This window comes from Saimiri boliviensis, chromosome 18 (genome assembly GCF_048565385.1).
Source record: "Saimiri boliviensis isolate mSaiBol1 chromosome 18, mSaiBol1.pri, whole genome shotgun sequence".
Taxonomy (NCBI): domain Eukaryota; kingdom Metazoa; phylum Chordata; class Mammalia; order Primates; family Cebidae; genus Saimiri; species Saimiri boliviensis.
In genome coordinates this window covers 21,577,749-21,602,369 of record NC_133466.1, presented here as the reverse complement: position 1 = coordinate 21,602,369, position 24,621 = coordinate 21,577,749, and the positions used below count along the sequence as shown (strand labels likewise).

Below are 24,621 nucleotides of genomic sequence, written 5' to 3'. Positions count from 1 at the left end.
TTTCATGGGTTCAGATCCTAGATTTAAGTCTTTAATCAATTTAGATTTGATTTTTATGTATGTTTAGAGATGAAGTTCTAGTTTTATGCTTCTGCATATAGGTATCTATCTAGTTTACCCAGCACAGTTTATTGAAGAGACTGTCCTTTCCCTAACATATTTTTTAAAAAAGAAATTGCATCACAAAAAGAATACGTGATGGTAAATTAAAAATTTTTACTTTTCTTATTCTTAGTCATAAGAAAATAATAATGAAAACAATATATTTTATTATATATATGTATATATACTATGTATAAGATAAATGAATGGTAGCAATGATATAAGAGATGAAAGGAAAAACTTAGAAATAACTTATTGTAAGGAACTGCTGCTACCCTTGAAACAGTACAGTTTTATTTGAAAGTTGACTTCATTCAGTTCATTGTAAATGTATACTGAAAATTCTTGAACAACAAATAAACAAGTTAAAGAAGTATAACTGATATACTAAGGAAAGAAAATTGAATCATATAAAATACTTGATCTAAACTGCCAAAGACAGAAAAATAGTGAAAGACAAAAACTGAAATAAGGAATAGGGCAATAAATAAAATAGTTACAAATATAATAGATATTTATCCATTGTATCAATAATTACCTTGAAATGGCAGTTATCTAAATAGATCCATTGAAAGGCAGAGACTGTCAGAGTAGACTTAAAAAAAAAAACAAGACCCAACTAGATATTGTTCACATACACACAAATACAAACACACACACACACACACGATAAGTATAATGGCACACATAAATGAAAAATAAATGGAAACAAAAAGGCATGCTATGCTAACATGAATCAAATGAAAGCAAGAGTAGAAATATTGATGCCTGATGCAGTCAACATCAGAGCAAGAAAAGTTATCAGCTTTCTAAAGGAATATTACCTAATCATAATGTGGTCATTTATCAAGTAAAATATAGTTATCTTTAACATGTATATATTCAACAATAAAGGATACAAATATGTGAGGCAAAAATTAATACAACTTAATGAGAAATACGTATTCACTTTCATACCTGGAGGCTTTAACGCTGCTCTGTTAGAAACTGACAAATTCAGCAAGCAGAAAAAAAAAAAAATGAAATAAAAAGAAAAAAGTAAGAAAATGAAAAAATTTTGATAAAAAATAAAATCAGTAAGGACATTGTTTAACCAAACAACATCAATCAACTCTATATGTCATCTCTAGACTACTTCATCCAGTAACAGCAGATTACATACACTTCCCAAGCTTTCCTAGAATACGCATCAAGATAGATCACACCCTAGGTTATATGACATATGTTAAGGCATTTTAAAAATAGGACTCATACAATGTCTGCTCTCAAACCAGTGGAATTATACTGCAAATCAATAAAACAAAGCTAGAAAATACTTCAAATGCTTGATGATTAAACCGGGTACATTTACATAACATATAGGTCTAAGAAAAATACCTCAAAAGAAAGTTTTAATTATTTTAAACTAAATGAAAATGAAAGCACAACAAATCAAAATTTGAGGGATGAAGTGAAAGCAACATTAAGAGGGAGATTTCTGTGAATACATATATTAGAAACTAAGACAGATTTAAGTGAATTATCTAAATTTCTCTACCTCAGGAAACTAAGAATAAAAGAGCAGATTAAGTTCAAAGTAAGCAGAAGAAAACAAATAAACATTGTACAAGAAGTAAAAAAAATTTAAAACAAAATCAATAGAATTAAAATGGAAAGCTGGTTCTTTTAAAAATCAACAAAATTGCTAAGTCTATATGTAAGCTAACTAAGAAAAATAAAAAAAGAGAAAGAGAGAGAAAGAACTCAAGAATATCAGAAATAAAGAAGGAATAATTACTACAGAGAGCATGGTCATTCAAAGGATAATAAAGTAATACCATGAGCAACTTTATGCCAATAATTTGATAACCAAAGTGAAATAGAGAAATTCCTTGAAAGGCACAATCAGCTAAATGTCACAATAGAAGAAACAATCTAAACAGATTTGTATATCCATCAAACAAATTGAATTAATAATTAATAGTCTCCCCAGAGAAAGCACCAAGCCCAGACAGTTTCACTGGTGAATTCTACCAAATGTTTAAATTTTAAATTATGTCAATATTTATATTCTGTTTCAAAAGATAGAAATAGAGAGAATACTTTCTAACTCACTCTGTAAAGCAATCATTAGTTAAATGCCAAAACTAGACAAAGATATGACAAGAAAACTACAGGCCAATATCTTTCTAACCTTAGATGCAAACACCATTAACGAAATATTAGCAAGTCAAATCCAACAATTTATAATGAAACTATGTATCACACCGAAGTGGGATTTATCCCAGGCATGCAACTCTGATTCAACATTTAAAAATCAATGTAAATCCAACACATCAAGATAATAAAGAAAAATCACAAAATCATATTAGTAGATGCATAAAATCATTTCTCAAAATTTGATACCCATTCATAATGAAAGCTTTTAATGAGGGGGGACTTTTCTTAACTTAATAAAGGATATTAAAATTAACTACAGCTTACATTATTCTTTACATTGTAGTGAGTAACAGAAGCAGCCCCAACTAAGATTAGGAACAAGTCAAAAATATTCTCTCACATTAATCCTTTTCAGCATTGTACTGGAAGAACTAAAGCAATAAGACAAGGCAAGGAAATAAAAGACATATTGATTGGGAAGGAAGAAATAAAACTCTCTTTGTTTGCAGATGACAGTTAGTCTATGTAAAAAGTCTGAAAAAACTAACAAGTATAATCAATGATTATAGCAAGGTTGCAGGATAAAAGATTAATATACAAAAATCAATTAATGTGCAAAAATAAAAAATATACCTGCAATGAACAAGTGAAATTTGAAGTTAGAAACAAAATTATTCCTGTCATTAGCAGCCTACAAAATTAAATAATCAGGTATATATCTAACAAAATATGTACAAATCTGTATGAAGAATACTATGTAACTGATGATAAAAAATAAATGAAATAAATGGAGAAATATTTCATGTTCATGAATAGAAAGACTCAATATGGATGTCAGCTCTTCCCAACTTGTTCCAGAGAGTCAATGTAATCCCCAAAAAATCACAAGTTATTATGTGAATATGACAAATGGATTCTAAAGTTCATTACATAGAGAGGCAAAAAGACCCACAATAACTGAAGTAATATTGAAAGCATAAATTTTTAGGACTAGCACTATCTAACATCAATACTTCCTATAAGCTACAGTAAACAAGACAATGTGATACTGGCAAGGAATAAACAAAAAAATTAATGGAACCAAGCAAAAAAACCCAGAAACAGACCCACATAAATATACTCAAGTGAACTGAGATTTCACAAAGTAGTTAAGGCAGTGCTATGGTGAAAAGTTATCTTCAACAAATGGTACTGAAACAACTGTAATGCATAAGGAAAAAATGTATCTAGATATTTTGCCCTTCATAAAAATTAACTCAAAATGTAATATTGACCTAAATGTAAATCAAAAAATTATAGAACTACTAGAAGAAAACATGGCAGATAATCTAGGTAGCCTTGGTTTTGGTGATGACTTTTTGGATTCAATACTGAAAGCCCAATCCATGAAAGAATTAAGCTTGACTTCTATAAAATTAAAAATTTATGCTCTGCAAAAGAAACTGTTAAGAGAATGAAAAGACAAGTCACAGAATGGAATAAAATATTTGCAAAAGACATATCTGATAAAAGACTATTATATGAAATTTATAAATAATTCTTAGACTCTATATAATAAAAACAACAGCCCAATTGGAAAGTGGGCCAAAAAACCTAATACATTCCTAATTAGAGAAGATATACAAATAGCAAATAAGCCTATGAAACGATATTTCAAATCCTATGAACCAGGGAAATGGAAATTAGAATGAGCTACTGTACCACTGCAAGACTATTAAAGTGGTCAACATCCAGAACACTGACAACACCAACTGCTGGATGTGAAGCAACAGAACATCTGATTCATTGCTGACGGAAATGCAGTGATGCAGCCACTTTGGAAGACAATTTAGCAGCTTCTCAAAAAAATAAACATGGTCTTACTTTAAAATTTATCATTTGAGCTCCTTAGTATTTACCCAAAGAAGTTGAAAATGTATGTCTACACCGAAACCTGCACACTGATTCTTACAGAAGCTTGTTTCATAGCTGCCAAATCTTAGAAGGCTTTAAGATATCCTTCAGTAGAGGAGTGAATAAACTGTGGTAACCCCACCAATGGGATATTATTCAGCACTAATAAGGAAAAAGCTATCAAGCCATGAAGAGACATAGGGGAAAGTTTTTTTTTATTACTAAATGAAATAAGTTTTTATTACTACTAAAGGAAATAAGCCACTTTACTAGATTATTACTAGATGAAATAAGACACTTTAAAAAGACTACCTATGTTATAATTCCAACTATATGACAAATATAGTTTTGCTTTGGCAAAAGCAAAACTTTTAAGACAGTATAAGAAAGAAGTGTTGGAAAGAAGGGAGGAATAAGTAGGTGGAGCATAGAAGATTTGTAGGACAGTAAAACTATTGTGTATGATAAAATAATTGTGGGAAAATGTCATTACAAATGTTTTCAAACACATGGAATGTACAACCCCAAGAGTGAACCTTAATATAAAGTACAAATTTGGGGTAATGATGTGTCTGTTTAGGTTCATTGGTTCTAACAACTGTGCCACTGTGGTGGGAGATGTTGCTAATGAGGAAGCTTTGCATGGATGGGAGCAGGGAACACATGGGAAATCGCTGTGTCTTCCTCTCAATTTTGCTATGAAATTCAAACTGGTCTAAAGGAAGTCTATACAATTGAATTTTAAAAATTGTTATTTGTAGTATATAATTACTGGGCATCGTAGCAGGTTGTTTTCCTTACGTTAAAAGAATTATAATGTATTTAGTTAATAGTTTGTAATAACGAATATGTGAAACAAGGAAAGTCTTGAAAGTCTAAAATAAAAAGAAAAACATTAACAAACCAGGTTTACCTTCTAGTGGACATATTCACATACGTGCCTAGAAATATTCATCACTACTCCATTACAACTTATTTATCACCTGAAAGAGTGGCTACTATACTAAATTACACTAATCTAAATAATAAGAAAGAAACAAAAAGAATCATGGATGTTGGGGGAAAGTAAATATACAGAATAAAATCGATAAGAAATATAATTATAATTTCTAATATTCCAGAAAAAGAGTTATATACTTCAGCAAGTTATAAACACTGGGAAAAAATGACACAGATTACAAAAATACGAGTGAAATTTTCTGTTGTCTAATTGGCATATTTGGATCATTTACATCCCTTCTATAATGTGTAAAATGAAAATATCATGGTTGATTCATAAAAACACAAGATGAATGAGGTCTTGGATGTTCAGCCCTAATCTCCCTTTTATTCATTCCCTCTTACAAAAGTATCACAACAGTAGTTAGGGGCCACTGGTTATTGTGAATTAAATATTATGTAAATACCTGCTCCTCAATTTTAGTTATATACATGGGCCCAAACTTGAATCACAAGCAATTAATCAGAAAATCTGAGAAAACAAAGAGAATATGAAGTCACATGATGATATCCTGTCCAATGCAGGTATAAGAGATATGAAATTTACAATATTAACTTTGTTTCGGGATGTGTTTTATTTGGATTATTTTTGCATTTCCTTCCATTCCATTTAAGTTAAAAATCTTTGCAAGTAAATTATTCTACATAGTAGACATAAACTTTTTATTAATTATACATTCTGAAATAAAACATAGAATACATCAATATTTTTAAAACCTTAGAGCTATATTTGTATTTCAAGGTAGCCACAGCGTACCCTTTTACTTTTCCCTTTTCTTAACTAATCATTCTCAATGCTGTCTTCATGATTTATTAATTGCATGAAATCCTTACATTCTGGCAGTGTGTGCTTATTAATTCATCAATAATATTATCTCTCATGATACACCAGATGACATCTGACAGGGGCAGAGTGCATGGACATTTACTGTCTCTAATGTGGAAACTGTCTCTCTCTCTCTGTTACTATTAATAAAACATAACATAGTATTAGTGTTTAAGTAACTAAATATTTTAGTTACAAAAGTAGTACCAACATATATAATTTATATTTAATTTAATAAGGTCACGTTTCATGGTAGACTGGATGACATTTGACAGGGGCAGAGTGCATTTAGACCTTTACAGTTTTCATGGGAAATCTCTCTCTCTCTCTGTTAATAAAACATAACATCTATTAGTGTTTCTGTAAGTAACCAAATATTTTAATTTCAATAGTAGCATATATATGTAAATTTATTTTTAATTTAATACAATTATATATAATTTTATTAAAAACTCAAAAATCAAAGAAATGTAAAAGGCAGAAATCAAAGTTCTTAATCAATACTGATCCTGTTTGCTGCCTTATACATAAGCATTAACATGATTATTTATTTCCTTCTTAATAATTTTCCATGTGTTCTATAGTTTGTAAATAAGTAATATACTAGGATACAGAAAGAGAGAGAGATTTATATATATATACATGTATACATATATAAATTTTAGCAAATTTATGTCATCTAGAAATGCAGCTTCAATAATGTTCCATTTCAGCAAATAAATCTCTTCCTCATTCTTTTTATAAAAGAGTAGTATTCCATAGGGTTAGATATAGTAATGTATTTATCTACTCCTTTACTGTTACAATTTAGAAGAAACTTTCAGCATTTTTATAATGGACTGTTCTGTTTTGAACATCTATATACACAAATTTTGTAAATATACAGTAAGATACTAGATGTAGAATGGAAGGCCAAAACTGAAAAATGTTGGCAAATTGCTCACAGAAGTCCATTCAATTCACAGCTGCAATAAAGGCAGAGAATGCATATGTCCCTACAGCTTTTGTTATATTAAATATCACCAGTTCATTATTGACAATCTGATAAGAGTTTTTATTTTAATGTTATTTAAGATTTGCATTTGTCTGTTTAGGTTGAGTCTGTGCTTGTTTCTTTTCCTTTTTTTTTTTGTTACTTTATTTTAATTATCTTTTCATGTTCTTTATACATTTTCATAGTTATTTAACCCTTTCTCTTACTTGTCACTTATATGATGTGTCCTAAATGATTTGATTTTGTATTCCTTCCAAATATTTTTCTGTATGATGCTATAGATTACATGAAAGTTTATATTTTTGTCTGCAAGTTGGTGAATTTTATAAATATTTTTCAAGGTCAACATTTTCATTTTTTAAAAAATTTCTTAAAGTTGCAAGTTTTAGTAATTTATTTCCTAATGTGAATTCTTCATGCATTCCTGGATAATGATGGCAAGTAACACTGAGTGCTGCAAATACATCAGCTTTTATAAGTAACCTACAGGAACTAGTTTGGTACTATTACCATCTTCATTTAATTAACTAAGCAACGAGGGATGAAGAGCTTTATGCAATGAGTTAGTGGGAGAGTCAGCTAATTTGATTCTGGGACACCTCCTTCTAAACATTATGCTATGCTTGTTATTGTTTTCTATTTAATAATCAGCTATAAAATATGGCAGGAATTTATATAATCTTAACCAGTCTTTACATTGTCAAACTTATTCACATTACATTTTGTGACAATTTTGACCAACTATTGCTTCATTTAATCTTTGTAATTCTACAGACAATATTAGTAAAATTCTGATATTACTTAATATAATTTACCATGGATGGGGGATTAGACATATAAATGATGTGTATTTCAAAAATAGTCAAGTAAGGTTAGGTAAAACATTCACTTAATAATACTTATGGCATTTATTGTAATAAAAAAGTTAAAAAGTAACCTTAATGTTTGTCAGTGGGCCACTGGTTAAATGTGTGGCAATCATACATACAGCAGCATAGTATGCAGCATGATAAAATAAGAAGCAACTCTAAATGTCCTTTTATAGATTATAGCTAATAACCAGTGTTAATTCAAAAGGCACTATTATATACAATTAGTATATTACCATTTGTGTAAAAATAACTACATGCATTTTCATTCACACGTGCTGGTATCTGTATAGAATGTCCCTGGAAAAAACTTAATGTAACAAAATCTAAAATTAAAACAATCACTGAAAACAATAAAAATTGTAGAGGCTACTAATCATTTTCTCTTGGTAATCTTTAATTTCCTTTCAGCAATATTTATTTCATTCTTTTTAATTTAAAGATATTTGTTTGCCTATTTATTTTTAGCAAGGAAAACAATAAAATTCAAAATTTACTACTTCTCTCAGCTTTGTGCTTTTTTCACATATATTTGTAAAAATCGTTAACACAAGAAAACGTTTGAATCGTTTTCTTGTTCAGAATCATCAATAGCCACATTTTCACTAATAATATCATCTTGTATGTCATCACAAACATGGTATCATGCAATTTTTTTTAAAAGTAATCAATTGAAAAATAAGAAAAACTAACACATAGATAAACTAACAAACAACATTAAGATCCAATGGTGATGGGCTCTTCATCCATCTTTACTAATTCTATAGATCTTACTTACTTGGTGACCCCTGATCAGAGAATGTTGCTAAATGTATCTAAACCACTGTCTCTTACTGACATCAGATATTCAGAGCTAAAAATTTATTTATTCACTTCTAGATTTTCTTCTGTTTTTATCAATGCTATTCTTCAAATTATGATGCATGTATATGTGAGGTACCTACATACTCATAAGAGCAACAAAATGATCTGATCAAAAGTGTTTTATATCCTCAGTATTAATGTCTGTATAAGTCTCAACATTTTTAGAGTCTGTTCCGTCTTTGGCCCATTGTAGATTTGTTGTTTGCAGGCTTTTGTTTTTGTAACCCTAGTTTACATGCTTTTTAAGAACAAATTTTAATGTCCTATATCCACCACTATGATAAGAAATAATGTGTTTATACATGTGTCGTTTTCAGAATGTCATACAGTTGGAACCATAAAGTATTTAGTCATTTCAGACTGTCTTAATTCCCTTAGTAAATATATTTAAAGTTCTCCTATAGTAGGTAGTTTATTCGCTTTTTATTATGGGTAATTTCCAGTTTTACTGATGGACCACAGCTTATTTATCTATTATCTACTATCCATTTACCTATTAAAAGACAAGTTGATTACAACTATGGCAATTGATAAATAATGTTGCTGTGAAAATTCATATAAAGACTGTTGCATGAATACAAACTGAAGTCTGCAACCTCTCCTTAGTATTTTTTGTTTTGTTTTCTTTTTTTTTCTTTTCTTTTGTTTCTGCACCTATTTGAAATCTTTATTTGGAGTACTTCTTTCCCAAGTCTTCTATCCCACTTCATTCCTTGTCATCACCAAATAACTTCCTTATTATCTCTTTTTGTTGCTGTTGTTCAGTTTTGAGACATGAAACTTTGTAGTAAGTTTTCTATTTTTCATCAGTTATGAAATACATTCACTGTCACATGTATTTGAAGTTTCATAAAGATGATATTGGAATATGAAGTTATAATTGAGGAATTATCCATGTATGTTACAAAGAATATTTTATTTAAACTATTTTCTTGGAAAACGTGAATATGTTAGAAGTCAATAATCATGTTACAGGTAAGATCTTTTATACAAATTGATAGACATATTTAAAAGAAAACATAACACATACAAATTTTGTCTTCTAAATTTTCAAATAAAAGCAACATTTCTGAAGAATTTCAAACATTTGAACACTTTCAAATATGTTTCCAATTTTTAATTATTTTAAAAATGCTTTAAAATATTTTGATATTTTAAAATGTGGCTAGTGAGGAGAAAGCAAGCTACTTAATGCTATACACTTTATTAATAAAATATTTTCATTTTTTTCCAAATAGAAAATGTACAATAGAATTTAGAATCTATAGCAATTTTGCAAAATAATTGATACTGTTTTGATCAGAAAAAGATATCTAGACAGAATGGAATTTCTTTCTTTCTCTTTCTGAGTGATAATGTATGGTGAGATAAATTTAAATGTACTTCTCAGTGGTTTTTTTAAATTAACCAAGTTGGGTTTTCTTGGAGGAAGGTAAAATTGGGTGATTTTAAATTGTATTTGTTCCATAATGCATCATTTTTATATTACACAGGTGAGATTTTTTCTTTATGTTTTTAGGAAAGATGGATCAAAAGAACCCATAGTGGAGATGAGAACAGAGGATGAAAGAATTACTAATCATGAAGACGGGAGCCCAGTGAATGAGCCAAATGAAACCACGCCACTAACAGAACCTGAGTATGTAGCTTGGAATGCTTACTTATATTCAAATGGGTATTTGCACAGTGATAACACATTATTATTGTTTATATTATGTATTTAAATATTAATTATTTGTAAAAAGAATTGTGCTTTTACTTTTTCAATGAAAGTAATGTGAATATCCAAAATCCATTTTCTGTTGCGATTTTTTCACCAAAATTTTGTATGAATGTGAAAGTCTGTTAAACCATATATCTATAATTTAATGCAAAAGTATAAAAAGATAAGTATCTTACAGCTTTGAGATTTTCAACAATATTCTTTCTTTATAAGATTGTGTTGTTTTCACTTTCAAAATAAAATAATTTACTGAGATAAAGACATGTCAGGAAATTTGTGATCACTTTGAATATAAATGTCAGTGAAATATATGCAAGGCAATTTTTAAAAGAAATAATATTTGTGCAGAGGAGAAAATAACATTAAATTGTTTATCATTGTAATGTCTATGCAGTGAATGATGCTTCGTCTCCATTCTTGATGTTATTATTTTTGCATCTCTAATGCTCTATTAAAACTGTAGTATATAACAAAACCTGAAAAGGTGAATATATGCCTAGATTCCTGAACGGGACAATTAGAATAATTCAGAACAAAGGCATCATTACCAAGTAGTAATAGTAGTATTCTATTGAATGTATGTGATACTAAGAAAACCATGGTCACTCACTTCTTTACTGTGCAGCAAAATAACTTTTTATTATTTTTCAGAACAAATGTTAATTTTTATACCATCTAATATTTTCTTGCAGAGTAAACTGATTTAGGTTTCTCATACTAAATCAAAGACAAAATGTTGTCCCAGATGAAGAAAATGATTATCTTTTCACAAATTCCCTCTATCTGCCCACAAGGGATTGAAATAATTAATATTTACACAAATACGAAGTTCTACTCTATAAAACAATTTTAATATAAATTCTCAAGCCAATTTTAGTGATTGCGTTTAGAGATCATTACAATCTAAATTCAAATTAACTGTATTTGATGTGGGTTCTGTATTATCCCCTTTAGAAACAAGAGGTATACGTGAAAACTAGTTATGAATATGCTTTTGGTGTGGGCTATATTTTGGGGAAAAAAGGTAATTTAATAACGACTCATGTCTCCGTTATAGAAAATAAACACCAATACAAAATAATATGATTAAAAGTAATTTAAAAATTTTACCCAAACATAAGTGGCAAGAAATTCTGTACACAGAAACAACCTATCAATTTGGTGAAAATGCTGGTTTATTAAAAACTTAATATGTAGTTCATGAGTGGGAGATATATTAAGAATTATGCTAACTTCCTGTCAGAACTCTAACTTTCTCTACATTTTGATGCTAGAAGTGACACATTGCTTTTATAATCTTTTATTGTCAATATTTTTAGTACCTGTGAATGGTAAAAAGGAGTAACTGAGACTACTATTTATAACATAAAATAGCTGTTCTCATTGATACGAGGTTTCTTCATTCCCAGAAATGGATATTACTAGTTTTGCCTATAAATTACTTTGACTGCTTAATTCTGCTAGCTTTGATATGTAGAATGTTTTACCCATCTCATTCAAAAATATAAAATAAATCCGAAAGGAACTACCATAGTAACTTTCACTCCATCATAAAATAGTAAGGTTAAAGTCACAGAGATGGATGTGAATATTATTTCTAACTTAATTTTTTGATGTGTAAAAAGTATGTTATTAAGGGAGAAAAATTTACATCCAAATATCATGTACTCAATGGTAAACAATTGAATTTGCAAGTTTTTGGAAAATCTAGAAAGCATAATTAGTTGACATCAAAGTAAAGTTTGTGAGGCTGTCTTGATATTAAGAAATAAAGTTGTCATTGCTTCATAAGTTACAATTGCAAACAACTCAAAAACTGTGTTACAAAGTGATATAAAAGTGACAAGAAAAGACAATAATGAAGAGAGACAAAGGAAAACATGTACAGTAAATATTAAAAAGTGAGCAAGTCCTAAAATATGTTCATTTGTATTAAGTTTAAGGAATATTGTTAATTCTTGTTAATTCAGTTTCTGAATTTTATTTTTTTTATTTAATTTTTTTGAGACGGAGTCTCGCTCTGATGCAAGGCTGGAGTGCAGTGACATGATAGCAGCTCACTGCAACCTCCACCTCCAGGATCAAGTGATTTAAGGCTAATTTTTTTTTTTTTTTTAATTTTTAATAGATACAAAGTTTCACTGTGTTGGTCAGGCTGGTCTTGAACTCCTGACCTCAAGTGATCCATCTGCCTCAGCCTCCCAAAGTGCTAAGATTACAAGCATGAGCCACCATGCCCAGACTGTTTTCTAAATTTTATGTAACAGAATATGAAAACAATTATTAATTGTTTTCACTAGAGAAAATTTAGTACTAACAAATCACATAATCGACATTTAAAAATGTTTTGGTATTTTACCTTCCAAAGCATGTATTTATATTTTTGATATCGACAACTAGTTACAAAATCTAAGCCACCCTTTAGTGAACAATTTAGTGCATCTAATTCTATTATTTCATTCATCTTTCTGCATTATGTTTTTAACAGGCCAATATAATTGTTTTTGTTTTCTTTTAGATCAATTTTTAATCTATTTTATATTAGTTTAATAAATTTAATTTGTCCTTTCTAATTATTGTAGCATATTATTATCATGTAATGGGAGCATAGTTTCTCTACAAAACAGTAACTTAAATGTTAAGGTATATCTCTTTAAGTACCTCAGAAAATGAAGCTTATTATGTTTTATCTTCCAGAAAATTGCCTTTAAAGGAAGAAAATGGGAAAGAAGTTCTAAATCCAGAAACTATAGAAATTAAAGTTTCTAATGACATCATTCAATCAAAAGAAGATGACAGCAAAGCATAACAATATTACAGGGGCTTGAGCAACACTACAAAGAGCATTTGGATTGCAGTGACCCTATGACCAAAACTATTCCATTGACCTTAATTTCTTGGGAAACTTCTAGCTTGGAATAGCTTGTACACATATACATATGATCAAATACTCCTGCCCATGGTCCACTCCTTTTGTTATTGTTGTCGTTGTTGCTGTTGTTGTTAATTTTGTTAAGAATTTCAGTATCGAGACCTGACTGGCACCAACACTTGGTTATTCAATTTGATTCTATGCCTGAAGTACTGGAGTATATTATATGGCTAATGTGCTCTATTTCTTAAGAACTATATTTAATACAACCAACAAATATATTTTAACCTCTCTAACAAATAGTGGTCAAGAAAAAAAGAAAACAAAACAACAACGGTGTGAGCTACATGTGTAAGAATGCCCTGCATGTGTATAAGTCCTATTCTGGGCAAATAGATTTTTAAAGTGGCTTTCGACTTCAAGATGAAGGCACTTAATAATGGTTACTCAGTTTATCAGGGGAATTTCAGGAAAACTAGGCTTGAAAGAGCCATTTATCTTTAGCAGATATTAAGAATGGAAAACTTTGGAGAACTCATTTCAAGTTATGGTTTAGTGCATTTTCAACATTGATTTTTGATAGACTGAAGTGCCAGATCAAAATTGTTACCCATTTGGAAGAATATTAGTTGTATATAAAATTAGATTAGAAAGAATTTCTAAATCTCTATCTCTTTATATATGTCCTATTCATTCACAATGAATTACACAAAAAATAAATGTATTGCAAGTTAAATAATATTGATTTCTGCCCTCAGCTTCAAATAAAGTAATTTGAAATGGGAACAATATCAATATGGTGTCTTGATATATTTATAAATATGTGATTATCATTTATTTTTTAAATAATTTATCAAAAAACAAGTCTTTAGTGTTCAAATACTTCAAATCATATCCTCAGATATATATATTTTTAGCCCACGGTTTTAAATAGTCTTTAAGAACTAATTTTCCCACTGTTATTGGTCCAGCATTAAATCTAATTGGCTAATGGAAATTACAATTTTAAGGTTGACAAAATTAAGAAGAAATTATTTAACTTTTTAAAGTTCCATAAAAGTATAAACGATAAACAAATACCACTATGTGTTCTATTCTGGATGTTCTAGCTAGAAATTCTTTTAAGATTTTGATAAACAATTTTGGTTGAAAACATTCCTTAAATATTCAACACAAGCTTTCTAATATCTTTTGTCAGGATTATACCAGAATAAAATACTTATTAACTTCCAAGCTATGCAAGCTCCCAGAGATAAGAGTGAAATATGATTTAACTTATATGTAAGGTTTTTAAAAGTGTTTATGATTATAAGCATTTGGGAGCAGGTTTATTAACCTTGAGAGCCAAAGGTTTCTTTAGGCCCTGTAACATTCAGAACCTTTGGTATTTCATGTGGTATTAAAGCTCAAATAGTGACAGGATAGGGATGGTTTCCAATGGAATATTGGAGCAATATTTAGCATTGCAGAAACCTGGTTTGGGCTTGTCTCTCTGTAGAGATAATCTGATGATTATTAAATGTAAAATTAAGGCAACTCATGGATATTTTTATTTACGAAGTGCTTGAAACTGTCAGCCAAGGAGAGACAACTAAGTAATTTTATACAATTCCTCATTTTTCTGGCTACAGCAGGGCAGAATATGACCACCTATATTTAAAGGCACCAAATCATCACAGTGTCTTTGCCATAAATTGCAGGGTTATAATGGTAGAATCTCTCCTTGCGTTCCAGTTTGGCAGATTCTAAAGAAAAGAGCAGAATTTTTGTGCCTACCTAAGAATTTGAGTAGCGTCTAAACAAACAAACCAGTTAGGTCATTTTAACTAACTTGATTAACTGGTCTTTGACAGATTTGACTGTCGCTATTTAGTTTATGTTTGTCTGATCATCCAGTTTGCTTTATTTTGCTGTGTTTATTTTGTTGTTCGTTTTGTTTAGTACCAATGTACTAAAACTAGGTCAAAATACCTGAATTAGTTTGTTTGTGCAAAGTGTACAAGCTTAGTAAAGTGTCCATGAAGCAACAGCCATGAATGCTAATTATTTCTGAATATGGCCACATGGTTTTAGGCTAATGATGGTAAAAGAATTAGGATGACTGAGAAAGTCAATTCGCATGTTTACTATTGTTATCTTTGTGCTTTACTTCAAGAGTGCAGAAATCATAATAAATAACAAACTATTTTTGTGTTTTCTCAATTTGACATTTGTTTCTCTCATTTATTTGGATTTTCCTTGTAAAGAAATTGACATACATTTCATATATATATATATATGTATGTATGTGTATATATATATATATAAACATATATATATATACACATATATATATATGTTGTTAAATTTCCTGCCACTCATGTGGAGTAATGATCTGAAATTAACAGATAATCTGAAACTAATTATAGTCAGACTGTTTCAAGTGCACTGTTTCAGTTGCCTGAGTGGTCCTTACCTCTTGTCCTTGAAATCCATGCCATGCTGAAGCAAGGCGATACTGTGACAAACTATTTTTTTTTAATATTTCAATGGAATGCTCCAAATTATTTATAAAAGTTTCAAAATAAAAGATGGCTTGTAGTAAATTGTAAAATATGAGTAGAACTGAAATAACCTCTTTCATTCTTATTCTAGATTAAACATATACATATAACCATATAAATGTTATTTTTATTGTCTGAGAGTACTCTTAAGTATTAGTATAAAATGTCAAAAAGATTGACTGAATATAAATACTGTTAAGATAATTTGAACCCTATGATATTTTAAACCAAGAGGCAAAGATATCACCGAAAAGTTGGTATTTCTTGATAGGTTAGGTGCAATTAGGCAGTGACAATCTATATTCAACAACATATAAGACGAAGAGTAGTATCAGAATTTTAACACATATTTTGTTTTCAAAACTGGCACAAATTAGTGTATCAACATATTTTACAATGATGTCAAATGAATTTAATTAAAATTGTATTTTTAAAGATTTATTTATTATTTTTGTGGGGTAAGACATTGCCATTATATTGATACTAATGTCTAACATTAATGTAATGTTTCTTAAGTTTTCTTTTATTTTTAATATTAGCACCTATAAAAGCATTTTTCAGAGGCTGTTTGATCCAGCAAACTTCATATGGATCTTATTCTTTCAATTAAATATTTACATAAACAGATTTTATTAACCAAATTATTTATTTGTGTGCCAACAATTAATTGTAACTTTGTGATCATACCTTTGTTTTATGGTTCTTCTTTTAAATAATTAAGATGTATTGTGCCTTTTAATTCGCATGACATTCTGCTTTATTAACATAAAAGAACTACAATTAACATCATTATAGTATATTTTGTTTAGACCTGAGATACTCAGATGATGCTCTCTTATTTACAGTTAGTAAATAAGTTCAATTCAAACTATTTTACCTTGAATATAAAATCTAAATATAATAAACTACACTATATAATTTACTTAATTTAAGCCAAAACAATTCTTTTTATACACACACATGAAATATTCTAATTTGTTCTGTACTGTTTTTCTAAACAATAAATACATTCCAGCTACTGTGGAAATTAAATTTTGCCAGTTGTTAAAGACAAAAGAAAACTTTTGAAAATCAATCAAATTACTATGGTGTCTCCTGGGTCATCATTATTTCCATTTGTATGTATTTTATTTAAAATAATAAATCAACCTTTATTTTTGGGGATAAGATTGTCACTGATGAAAATACATAAAGCTCAAGTGGTAGAAATAATATTTTTTATTAGTTAATTTAGGAAATATTGGAATAGCATATTAGAATTATTTATGAGGTTCACAATATTCTTTTTCACAGAGAATAAGGTAAAAATTGAGTTAAATCCCCCTTTCAGTTTTTTTATAATCATATCTATTCCCATAATCATTTATTGTGCTTATTCAACAAACTTTCTGAGTATGTGGAAATATTTTTAACAATAAGTTGGTTAGCATTATTTATCTTTAGAAAGAAAATATTTGCATCTGTTTATTAACCCCTTGAAACGTTAATACTTAGTCACATTGAAATTGCATATGGATGTATCAATATAGGCTGAAATTAAGTTGTGGATGATTATAGACATGAACTACTTCAATCTTAAAAGGTAAATTTTCAAAAAATTATTTTATTCATGGACTTAATAATGTCTTAATATGAAACAATTATATGTGCAAATGAGAAATTTATAAAAAGATCTCACATACAGTAGTTGTTGAACAAACATAATTTTCTTCCAGCTCCCACTTTTCCTTTTTTAAAAAAATAAATGTATCCATGTAGATGCAGCTATTTAACATTATATAAGAATGCTAATAGATGAATTATTTCTTCTCATATAAAAGCAAATAATTTTATATTATATATAATGGTAAATATTTATTTGATAACACACTTAATATTCTTAGAAAAATAGTTTGTTACTCACTTTAGTACTTTACCTATAACATAAATATATTATTTGATATTACCTCTTTAAATTTTCATTTTATACACTTTTTGAGATTTTGGTCACACAATATTCAAAATTATTGCCCATTTAAATTTAAATACTGCGACTTTTTTTTTTCTTTTCTGCAATGAAAACATGTATCTTTGGCATCTGCTCTTAGCCTCCCATGGAAGACAGTAAGCAAAACAATCACTATTGGAGAATTTCAGTCACAACCTGACATAGGAGAGTAGAGAAACAAAGAAATGAACAGATCTAGAAAGGCAAACTGAATTGCTACATTTGGAATAGCTAAGGACCTGACTTTGAGAAGTGCTAGACTAGGAACGACTAGGAACATTGCTTAGATGAAAATAATGGCCCATTACAATGATGCAAAGGAGAAAAGAGTGAAACACAGAGGAGAAAGTTAATAGAGATAGAATCCATGATTCAATTTTGCAAATACTTTTTTTAGAGAACAACATGCATACTAAAAAACAAATGATACTATCAAGAACAAACCTATTTGTTCCAACTCTTAAAGAAATATTCATGGTTTAGCATTTGCCTCTAAACCCTGTTCGAAATATGTGAAGTTAGAAATAAAGAGTTTAAAAAATAAATAAAAGACTTTTTTGGTATGTGAACTCTATGCTGTGCTTAGTATGTACTAAAGCATACTATCTTTTATTTTCTTTAATTTATATATTCCATTCAAATTCTATATTCCTAAGTTAGCTACCACAACTTTTTTTATTGTTTCAATATGGTATGTCCCTATGAAATGCTGTATATATATGTCTAAACTGTAAAATTATACTGCAAATGTTGAAGTTTTGTATTTATGAGAGACATTGAAAAGTATGGCTTATAGTATATCAAACTTGTCACACTTCACCATTTGTATATGAATAGTAAAGATACTTTTACTTTAATAAAGTGTTGCATTTTATGTTTATTTTGAATAACATTTCTGCAGTGAGCAAGATTATGGTTTTTCAAATACTTTTGTTTTTAAGACATTTCCAAACATACATCTAGATATTCTAAAGAAGGGAATGCTTTATGCCATGTTGTCTCACAATGAATTACAATTGGCTTCTACACTGAGCAGAACTCAGATAAATAAATGAATAAACAGTTGGTTTAGAGCAGTAGTTGTCAAAATGTGACCCCCTAGAGTGGCATTACCTGGGAATTTGTTCAACATGTAAATTTCTAGACCTCAGCAGAGACTCCGTAAATCAGACGGTTCTAGGAGACGACCAAGGTAATTTGTGTTTCAATAAAGATTTCTGGTGTTTCTGATGCTCACCAAAATTTGAGATTCAATGGATTGGAGACACATTTTTTTTTTTCATTTACTAAATTGTATTGATCAATTTGTAAATGCTAGGCAACCAACCAAATACAGCCAGAAATGCTTTAATGCAATATATTCAAACCCAACAATATCATATTCTGCAAAATAATGCACTTAATACTTGAAGGAAAAATAAGTTTGGAACAAACCAGTCAAAATACAGGCAACTGTGGAACCAGAGCATTGACGCAAGTAACAACAAACAACCATTCTATTAAAAAAAAAAAAAGGATAAACATTATATAGAGCATATTGAATGATAGTTTAGTATTAACTTCTGTTTCAAAGCTAATCATTTCACAGATGGTTTTACAAGTTGTCTTTGTTGTTTTAAACTAGTATAAATGTGATCATTCTTAAAACTCTGAGGGCCAACTTTTCACAAGGGGGCAATTTTCAATGTTTGCAAATAAGCTCAAAATACATGCACATATAAAATAAAAATAACATCAAATTCTTTGAAAAGTGAAGAAAAGACATATATTGTGCTTGGTATTTCAGTATTCTATATTTATTATAAAGACAATCAAAATAAAATACCAACTATGCCACATGAAAGAGGCCAAAATTCAGTCTCTGATGTATTTGGAAATTGTTTATGTAACCCTGGTAATATTTTAAAGAATTTCTTCTATTTTTTTTTTCCAATCAAAGCCCTTGCCTAAATATAAATTCTGTTTATTATACAATAAATGATGAACATACTTCTCCTAAGTACTTATTCAATAAATAATGAACGTATTTCTTCTAAGACTCATGCCATATATGTCCTCAGCATTTTAAATTTCTCTTTTAAAATGAGTTTTTAATACACAAAACGTTTTCAAAATACAAATATTATTTTATGTTTTATGTGAGGTGCCATATATATACTTGTCTTTGGCATAAGTTTGCTCTTTAATAGAATGCATACATTTGTGTATTTTAACTTTTTTGCGTAACTTAATATCTTCCATAAATAGCATTTTGCATTTTATTTTTTGGTAGACTGGCCACTGTAATAATATAAACTTTATTACACTTTAATTAAGTCTTTAATTTAGATTTTTATTAATATATGGCCTCTAAAGTCAGATATGTCTAGTATTTAGATGCCTTCATATTTGGAAAACAAGATTAACTTGATTATGTCAGTTCATATCAACCTTTTCAATTCCACCTCCAATTTTCACACTTCTACTTCTCTTATCTTTTGTTAATCTATCTCAGTCATGACCAGTGTCTGAAACTAGCTTGAGAAGTTTGAGATATATATATATATAAAGAAAAGGGTATTTACCCAAATCAGTCCAAAACATTTGTATTCCATCACATCTGGAGATGAAGCAATTACAAATTATCTTGGAAGAGTCATTTTTGAAAATAGAGTTTGGAAGGAAGTTGCGATTTTCTTTGTATTTGGAAGCATTGACTGAAGAGAATGCAATGAGCATCTCATTTGTAAGCAAGGACACTGACTGAATCCACACAGGGTATGCGATAGATACCCAGGTTTTTCAATGCTGTTTGAGGAAGTTTTATGACTAGGTTTGACTATGTGAAGCCCCCTACTAAATATAAGGGAAATACTCTTCAAAAAGCGTAAATAAAATTTTTGCTAATTCAGAAACCAAGAGATCCATGCGTTTACTCAGCAGAAAAAGTGATGAGAAAAGAATTTCCCACATCTATGCAAGTGGGATGCAAAAAGGGTAGAACTGGGATCCTTGAATTAATATTAAGAAATAGATGAGAACCCAGATATTGGAATTAAAATAAACCTATGTTTACATCCCAGTTGTATCACCTATTACTAGCTCTGCATGTGATAAATTTAGATAAAAATTTACACTTTTATTTCTTCAACTACAAAATTGTTACCCTAAAGTGGATAATATTAATCTTCAATAGATGATTTAAGGATTTATTGAGCTAGTGTTTATGAAATTCTTCGTATAATGTCTACCACACAAAAATATCAATAAATAGTAGCCATATCTTTAAATCCACCATATTTCAACATTGATTCTCAGAGTAAGTTGTGTTAGACAGTTACCAATTACTGAATAACAAATTGAAATGTAGTAGTGATTTAAAACATTAGCAATATATATATTTATGATTTTCTGTGTTGATTTGAATAAATTTGGCAATTGTTCCAATATCAAGTGCTCCTCAAGCCTCTATTTACATCATACAAGGCCATAATGCATCAAGCACAATTAATGTTACAATGTAGCTCAATATTCCTTGTGTCTCCTAATGTTTCATATCTTTTCCACATGCTAAACTCATGCAAATCCTTCCTGAAACTTCCAATGTATATTATTGTATTAACAGGGTAAGGTTTGGATTTTAGAATTTATTGAACTAAATTAATCCCAAGTGATCATAGCATCTCAGGGATTGCACCTGGGTACATTTCTTCAAAGCAGTGTTCTGTCCACTAAAAATATAATTTAACTCCTTCCAGAAAACTCTACAGATATAAGGCAGGAGTGGAATATAACAATAGGCACTACCTTACAAATAATAGGGAAGGAACTGGGGACATTTGACAGTGAAATGTCTGCAGAAATTTTGAGATCTAGCCAGAAAAAAATCGTACTAGTTCCACCTTCTACTGCACCCCACAATCTTACTATTTCCACCTTCTACTGCGCCCCACCTTCAGCCTAGGGAATTTTCCTTAATTAGGGTTTGATTCTATTCCAAAGGTAAGATAAATATATCTATTGTTCTTCATAGTTGTTTGGATCACTCTTTGAGGTATACTTACTTTTGTGTAGGAAAGAGTATGTTATAATAGATGGGTACATTTCTTGACTTGTTTCGTGGTCAGATATATTTACTTCCTTGAAATCTATTTTCATTTAAACTGTTTAAGTCCCATTAATTTCAAGCTGATACAACTTTTTAAAAGCAGTATATATATATATATATATATATATATATATATATATATATACATATATATATATACACACACACACATATATACACTAATGTTTATATGTATACATAAATGTTTATATGTATATAACTTATATATAAAATTTAGTCTACTACATTAGACAAGAACCACACTTTGGAATGTTTTCAAGATAGCTCCCTCTCTATGCAGGGCTGCAAAGGGGGATCTTACTGAATGATTCCCTTAAAATTTTTAAAAGTTCTTTTATCCCATTATAAAGGTCTATAAGACACTTTCTTATATTCCTATGTGGTCTAACAAAAGACACACTTGATTTAATTTTTTCATCCCAAAACAATGTTTTACTGATAATAACCAGATTTTGATCTTTGCCTCTATGACATTTATTACTTTTGAGAAACTTTTTGACAGCTGAAAAAGTGTGAGAAAGAGAGAACAGTCTTTTCTAAGAAATAATCCTCCAAATGCTGCTTGAAAATTGAGCATATATCGCTTTAGCACATATGTTTCTTGCAACACCTGATCATGCTTGAGAAGAAAAAAATGACAATTAGCACCTTCAATATGCTGCCTTGAAATCTCCTTAGTCACATTCACAAACTCATTAGGTACATTTTCTGTTTTCCAATTTATCATAGGCAACAATTTTCCTAAATATTCTGCAAACATGCTTTTCTTTGTCTCCAGTTCATGATAGCAATTTTCTCACTGCTCTAGCAGACTTCACTAACATTCTCCTTTCCTACATTTAGGCCTTTATCTCCCACACAATCACAAAGCTGATGACAGAAGTTTTATCATTTTGTTATAATAAGATCCCACTTGCAGTTACCGGGTATGGTTTCACTTTTTATGTCTGTGTGTTAGTTTTCTCTTGTTACTGTAAGAAATTACAGTGAAGTTAGTAGCTTTAAAAAGACCGCAAATGTATTATTTTACAGTTCCAGAGGTCACACTCTGATATACACTTCACTGGAACAAAATCAAAATGTCAGCAGTGTTACATTACTTGAAAGGCTTCTAGGGTCTGCCTACATTCTTTTACTCATGATCCTTTTCCATCTTCAAGGCCAGCAATTGCATTACTCTGACCTCTGCTTTCATCAACACACCTTCTCTGACTCAGACTCTGATTCCTTATTTTTCTTTAAGGAGCTTTGTGATCATATTAGATCTACCTTCATAGTTCAGCATAATCTCCTCATCTCATGGTCCTTAGTCACATCTACAAAGTCTTTTTATTCCATGTAAGATGATATATTTTCAACTTTCAGGAAATAGGACATCCTTTGGGGGACCATTATTTTGCCCTCCACAGTCTATGTAACAAACCACTGCAAAATATAATGACTAAGACAACCACATTTTATTTTATCTAATAATGTTTCGACTTGACTTGGGCTGATGTTACGTTTTTCCCCCAGCTTCCTGGTGTGTTGAAGTCAGTCATTGCATTTGTTGAGGTTCTCCAGAGGAAACCCCAACTAATACTCACCCATTGGTTGCCCATGGGTGATTATTAAGCCTTTACTAAGACCCAGTTTTGAGCCAAAAGCTGCTTCTTTATAGAAGAATAGCAATCTTCAGATAAGGGCAGGGTCTTGCTCTAAAATCTTAACAGCTCATGCTGTGCCTCTCTTACAGAGTCCTGCAAAAGTCTCCAAACAATATCCCCATCTGCCGCTGACATTTCAAGTGCCATTGGATCTGCTGGATCACATAGCCCAAGTGGCTACACAGCTTGCCCAGAGCCTGGACCTGTCCTTCTCTTGTTTTAAGCTCCACACCCCACACAAAACTAGCAGCTTTTGGGGCCACTATGTAAATGGGCTGAAGTAAACATACCAAAATGTGGAATGTGTTGCATTAAAAATCTAAGGAAGCCCACTAGACATTGTGCCTCTTTATTTGTTGTGGTAGAGACCAGATGCAACAGCTCATTGATCACTTTAAAAGATATACCTTAACAATACTCCTTCCATTGAACCTCCATATATTTGTTAGATACAGAATTCTGAATTTTAGTAACATTTATTTCTCATTTTTTAACATGTGAAATTCTTATCAATAAGTCTGAAATCGTGGCTACTTCTTTCTCACTAGATCCAATTAGTAAAATGTCATCAATGTAATGGGGCTGTGTGATGTCTTGCAGAAAGAAAAGAGGATGAAGATCCCTGCAAGCCGAATTATGACATAGAGCTGGAGAGTTTATATATCCTCAGGCAAGAGAATGAAGGTAAATTTCTGGCTTTGCTAGCTGAAAATAAAATACTTCTGGTGGATAGATAGTACTAGAGAAAAAGTCACTTACTATGCCAATAACTGCATATCAGATATCAAGGGATGTATTAATTTGCCCAAGCAGTGTAATAAAAATAAAAACTCCAATGGCACCTGCAATTTGAGTTACCACCTGGTTAAGCTTATGATAATCTGCTGTCATTCTTCAACATTTAGGGGTCTTCTGCAAAAGCCAAATAGGTGAGTTGAAAGATAATGTCGAATTACTCCCCCTGCAACCTTTAAATCCTTCATGGTGACAAAAACTCTGCAATTCTCTCAGGAATGTGGCATTGCTTGTAACTTACTGTTTTCCCAGGTAAAGATA

At 30.0% G+C, this 24,621-nt stretch overlaps 1 protein-coding gene across 5 annotated transcripts in view; it reads left to right on the top strand.

The window, feature by feature from the left end:
• The window catches only part of NCAM2 (neural cell adhesion molecule 2), a 504,760-nt gene extending 484,959 nt beyond the window's left edge, over nt 1-19,801 (top strand). For all 5 annotated transcript variants that reach the window (XM_003934329.4, XM_010344887.3, XM_074389453.1 and 2 more), the window contains 2 exons: nt 10,206-10,325; nt 13,107-19,801. In XM_003934329.4, the coding sequence (XP_003934378.2) occupies nt 10,206-10,325; nt 13,107-13,218 (232 nt within the window). In that variant the 3' untranslated portion in view covers nt 13,219-19,801. The remainder of the gene's footprint in view (nt 1-10,205; nt 10,326-13,106) is intronic.
• Nucleotides 19,802-24,621: the final 4,820 nt, after the last annotated feature.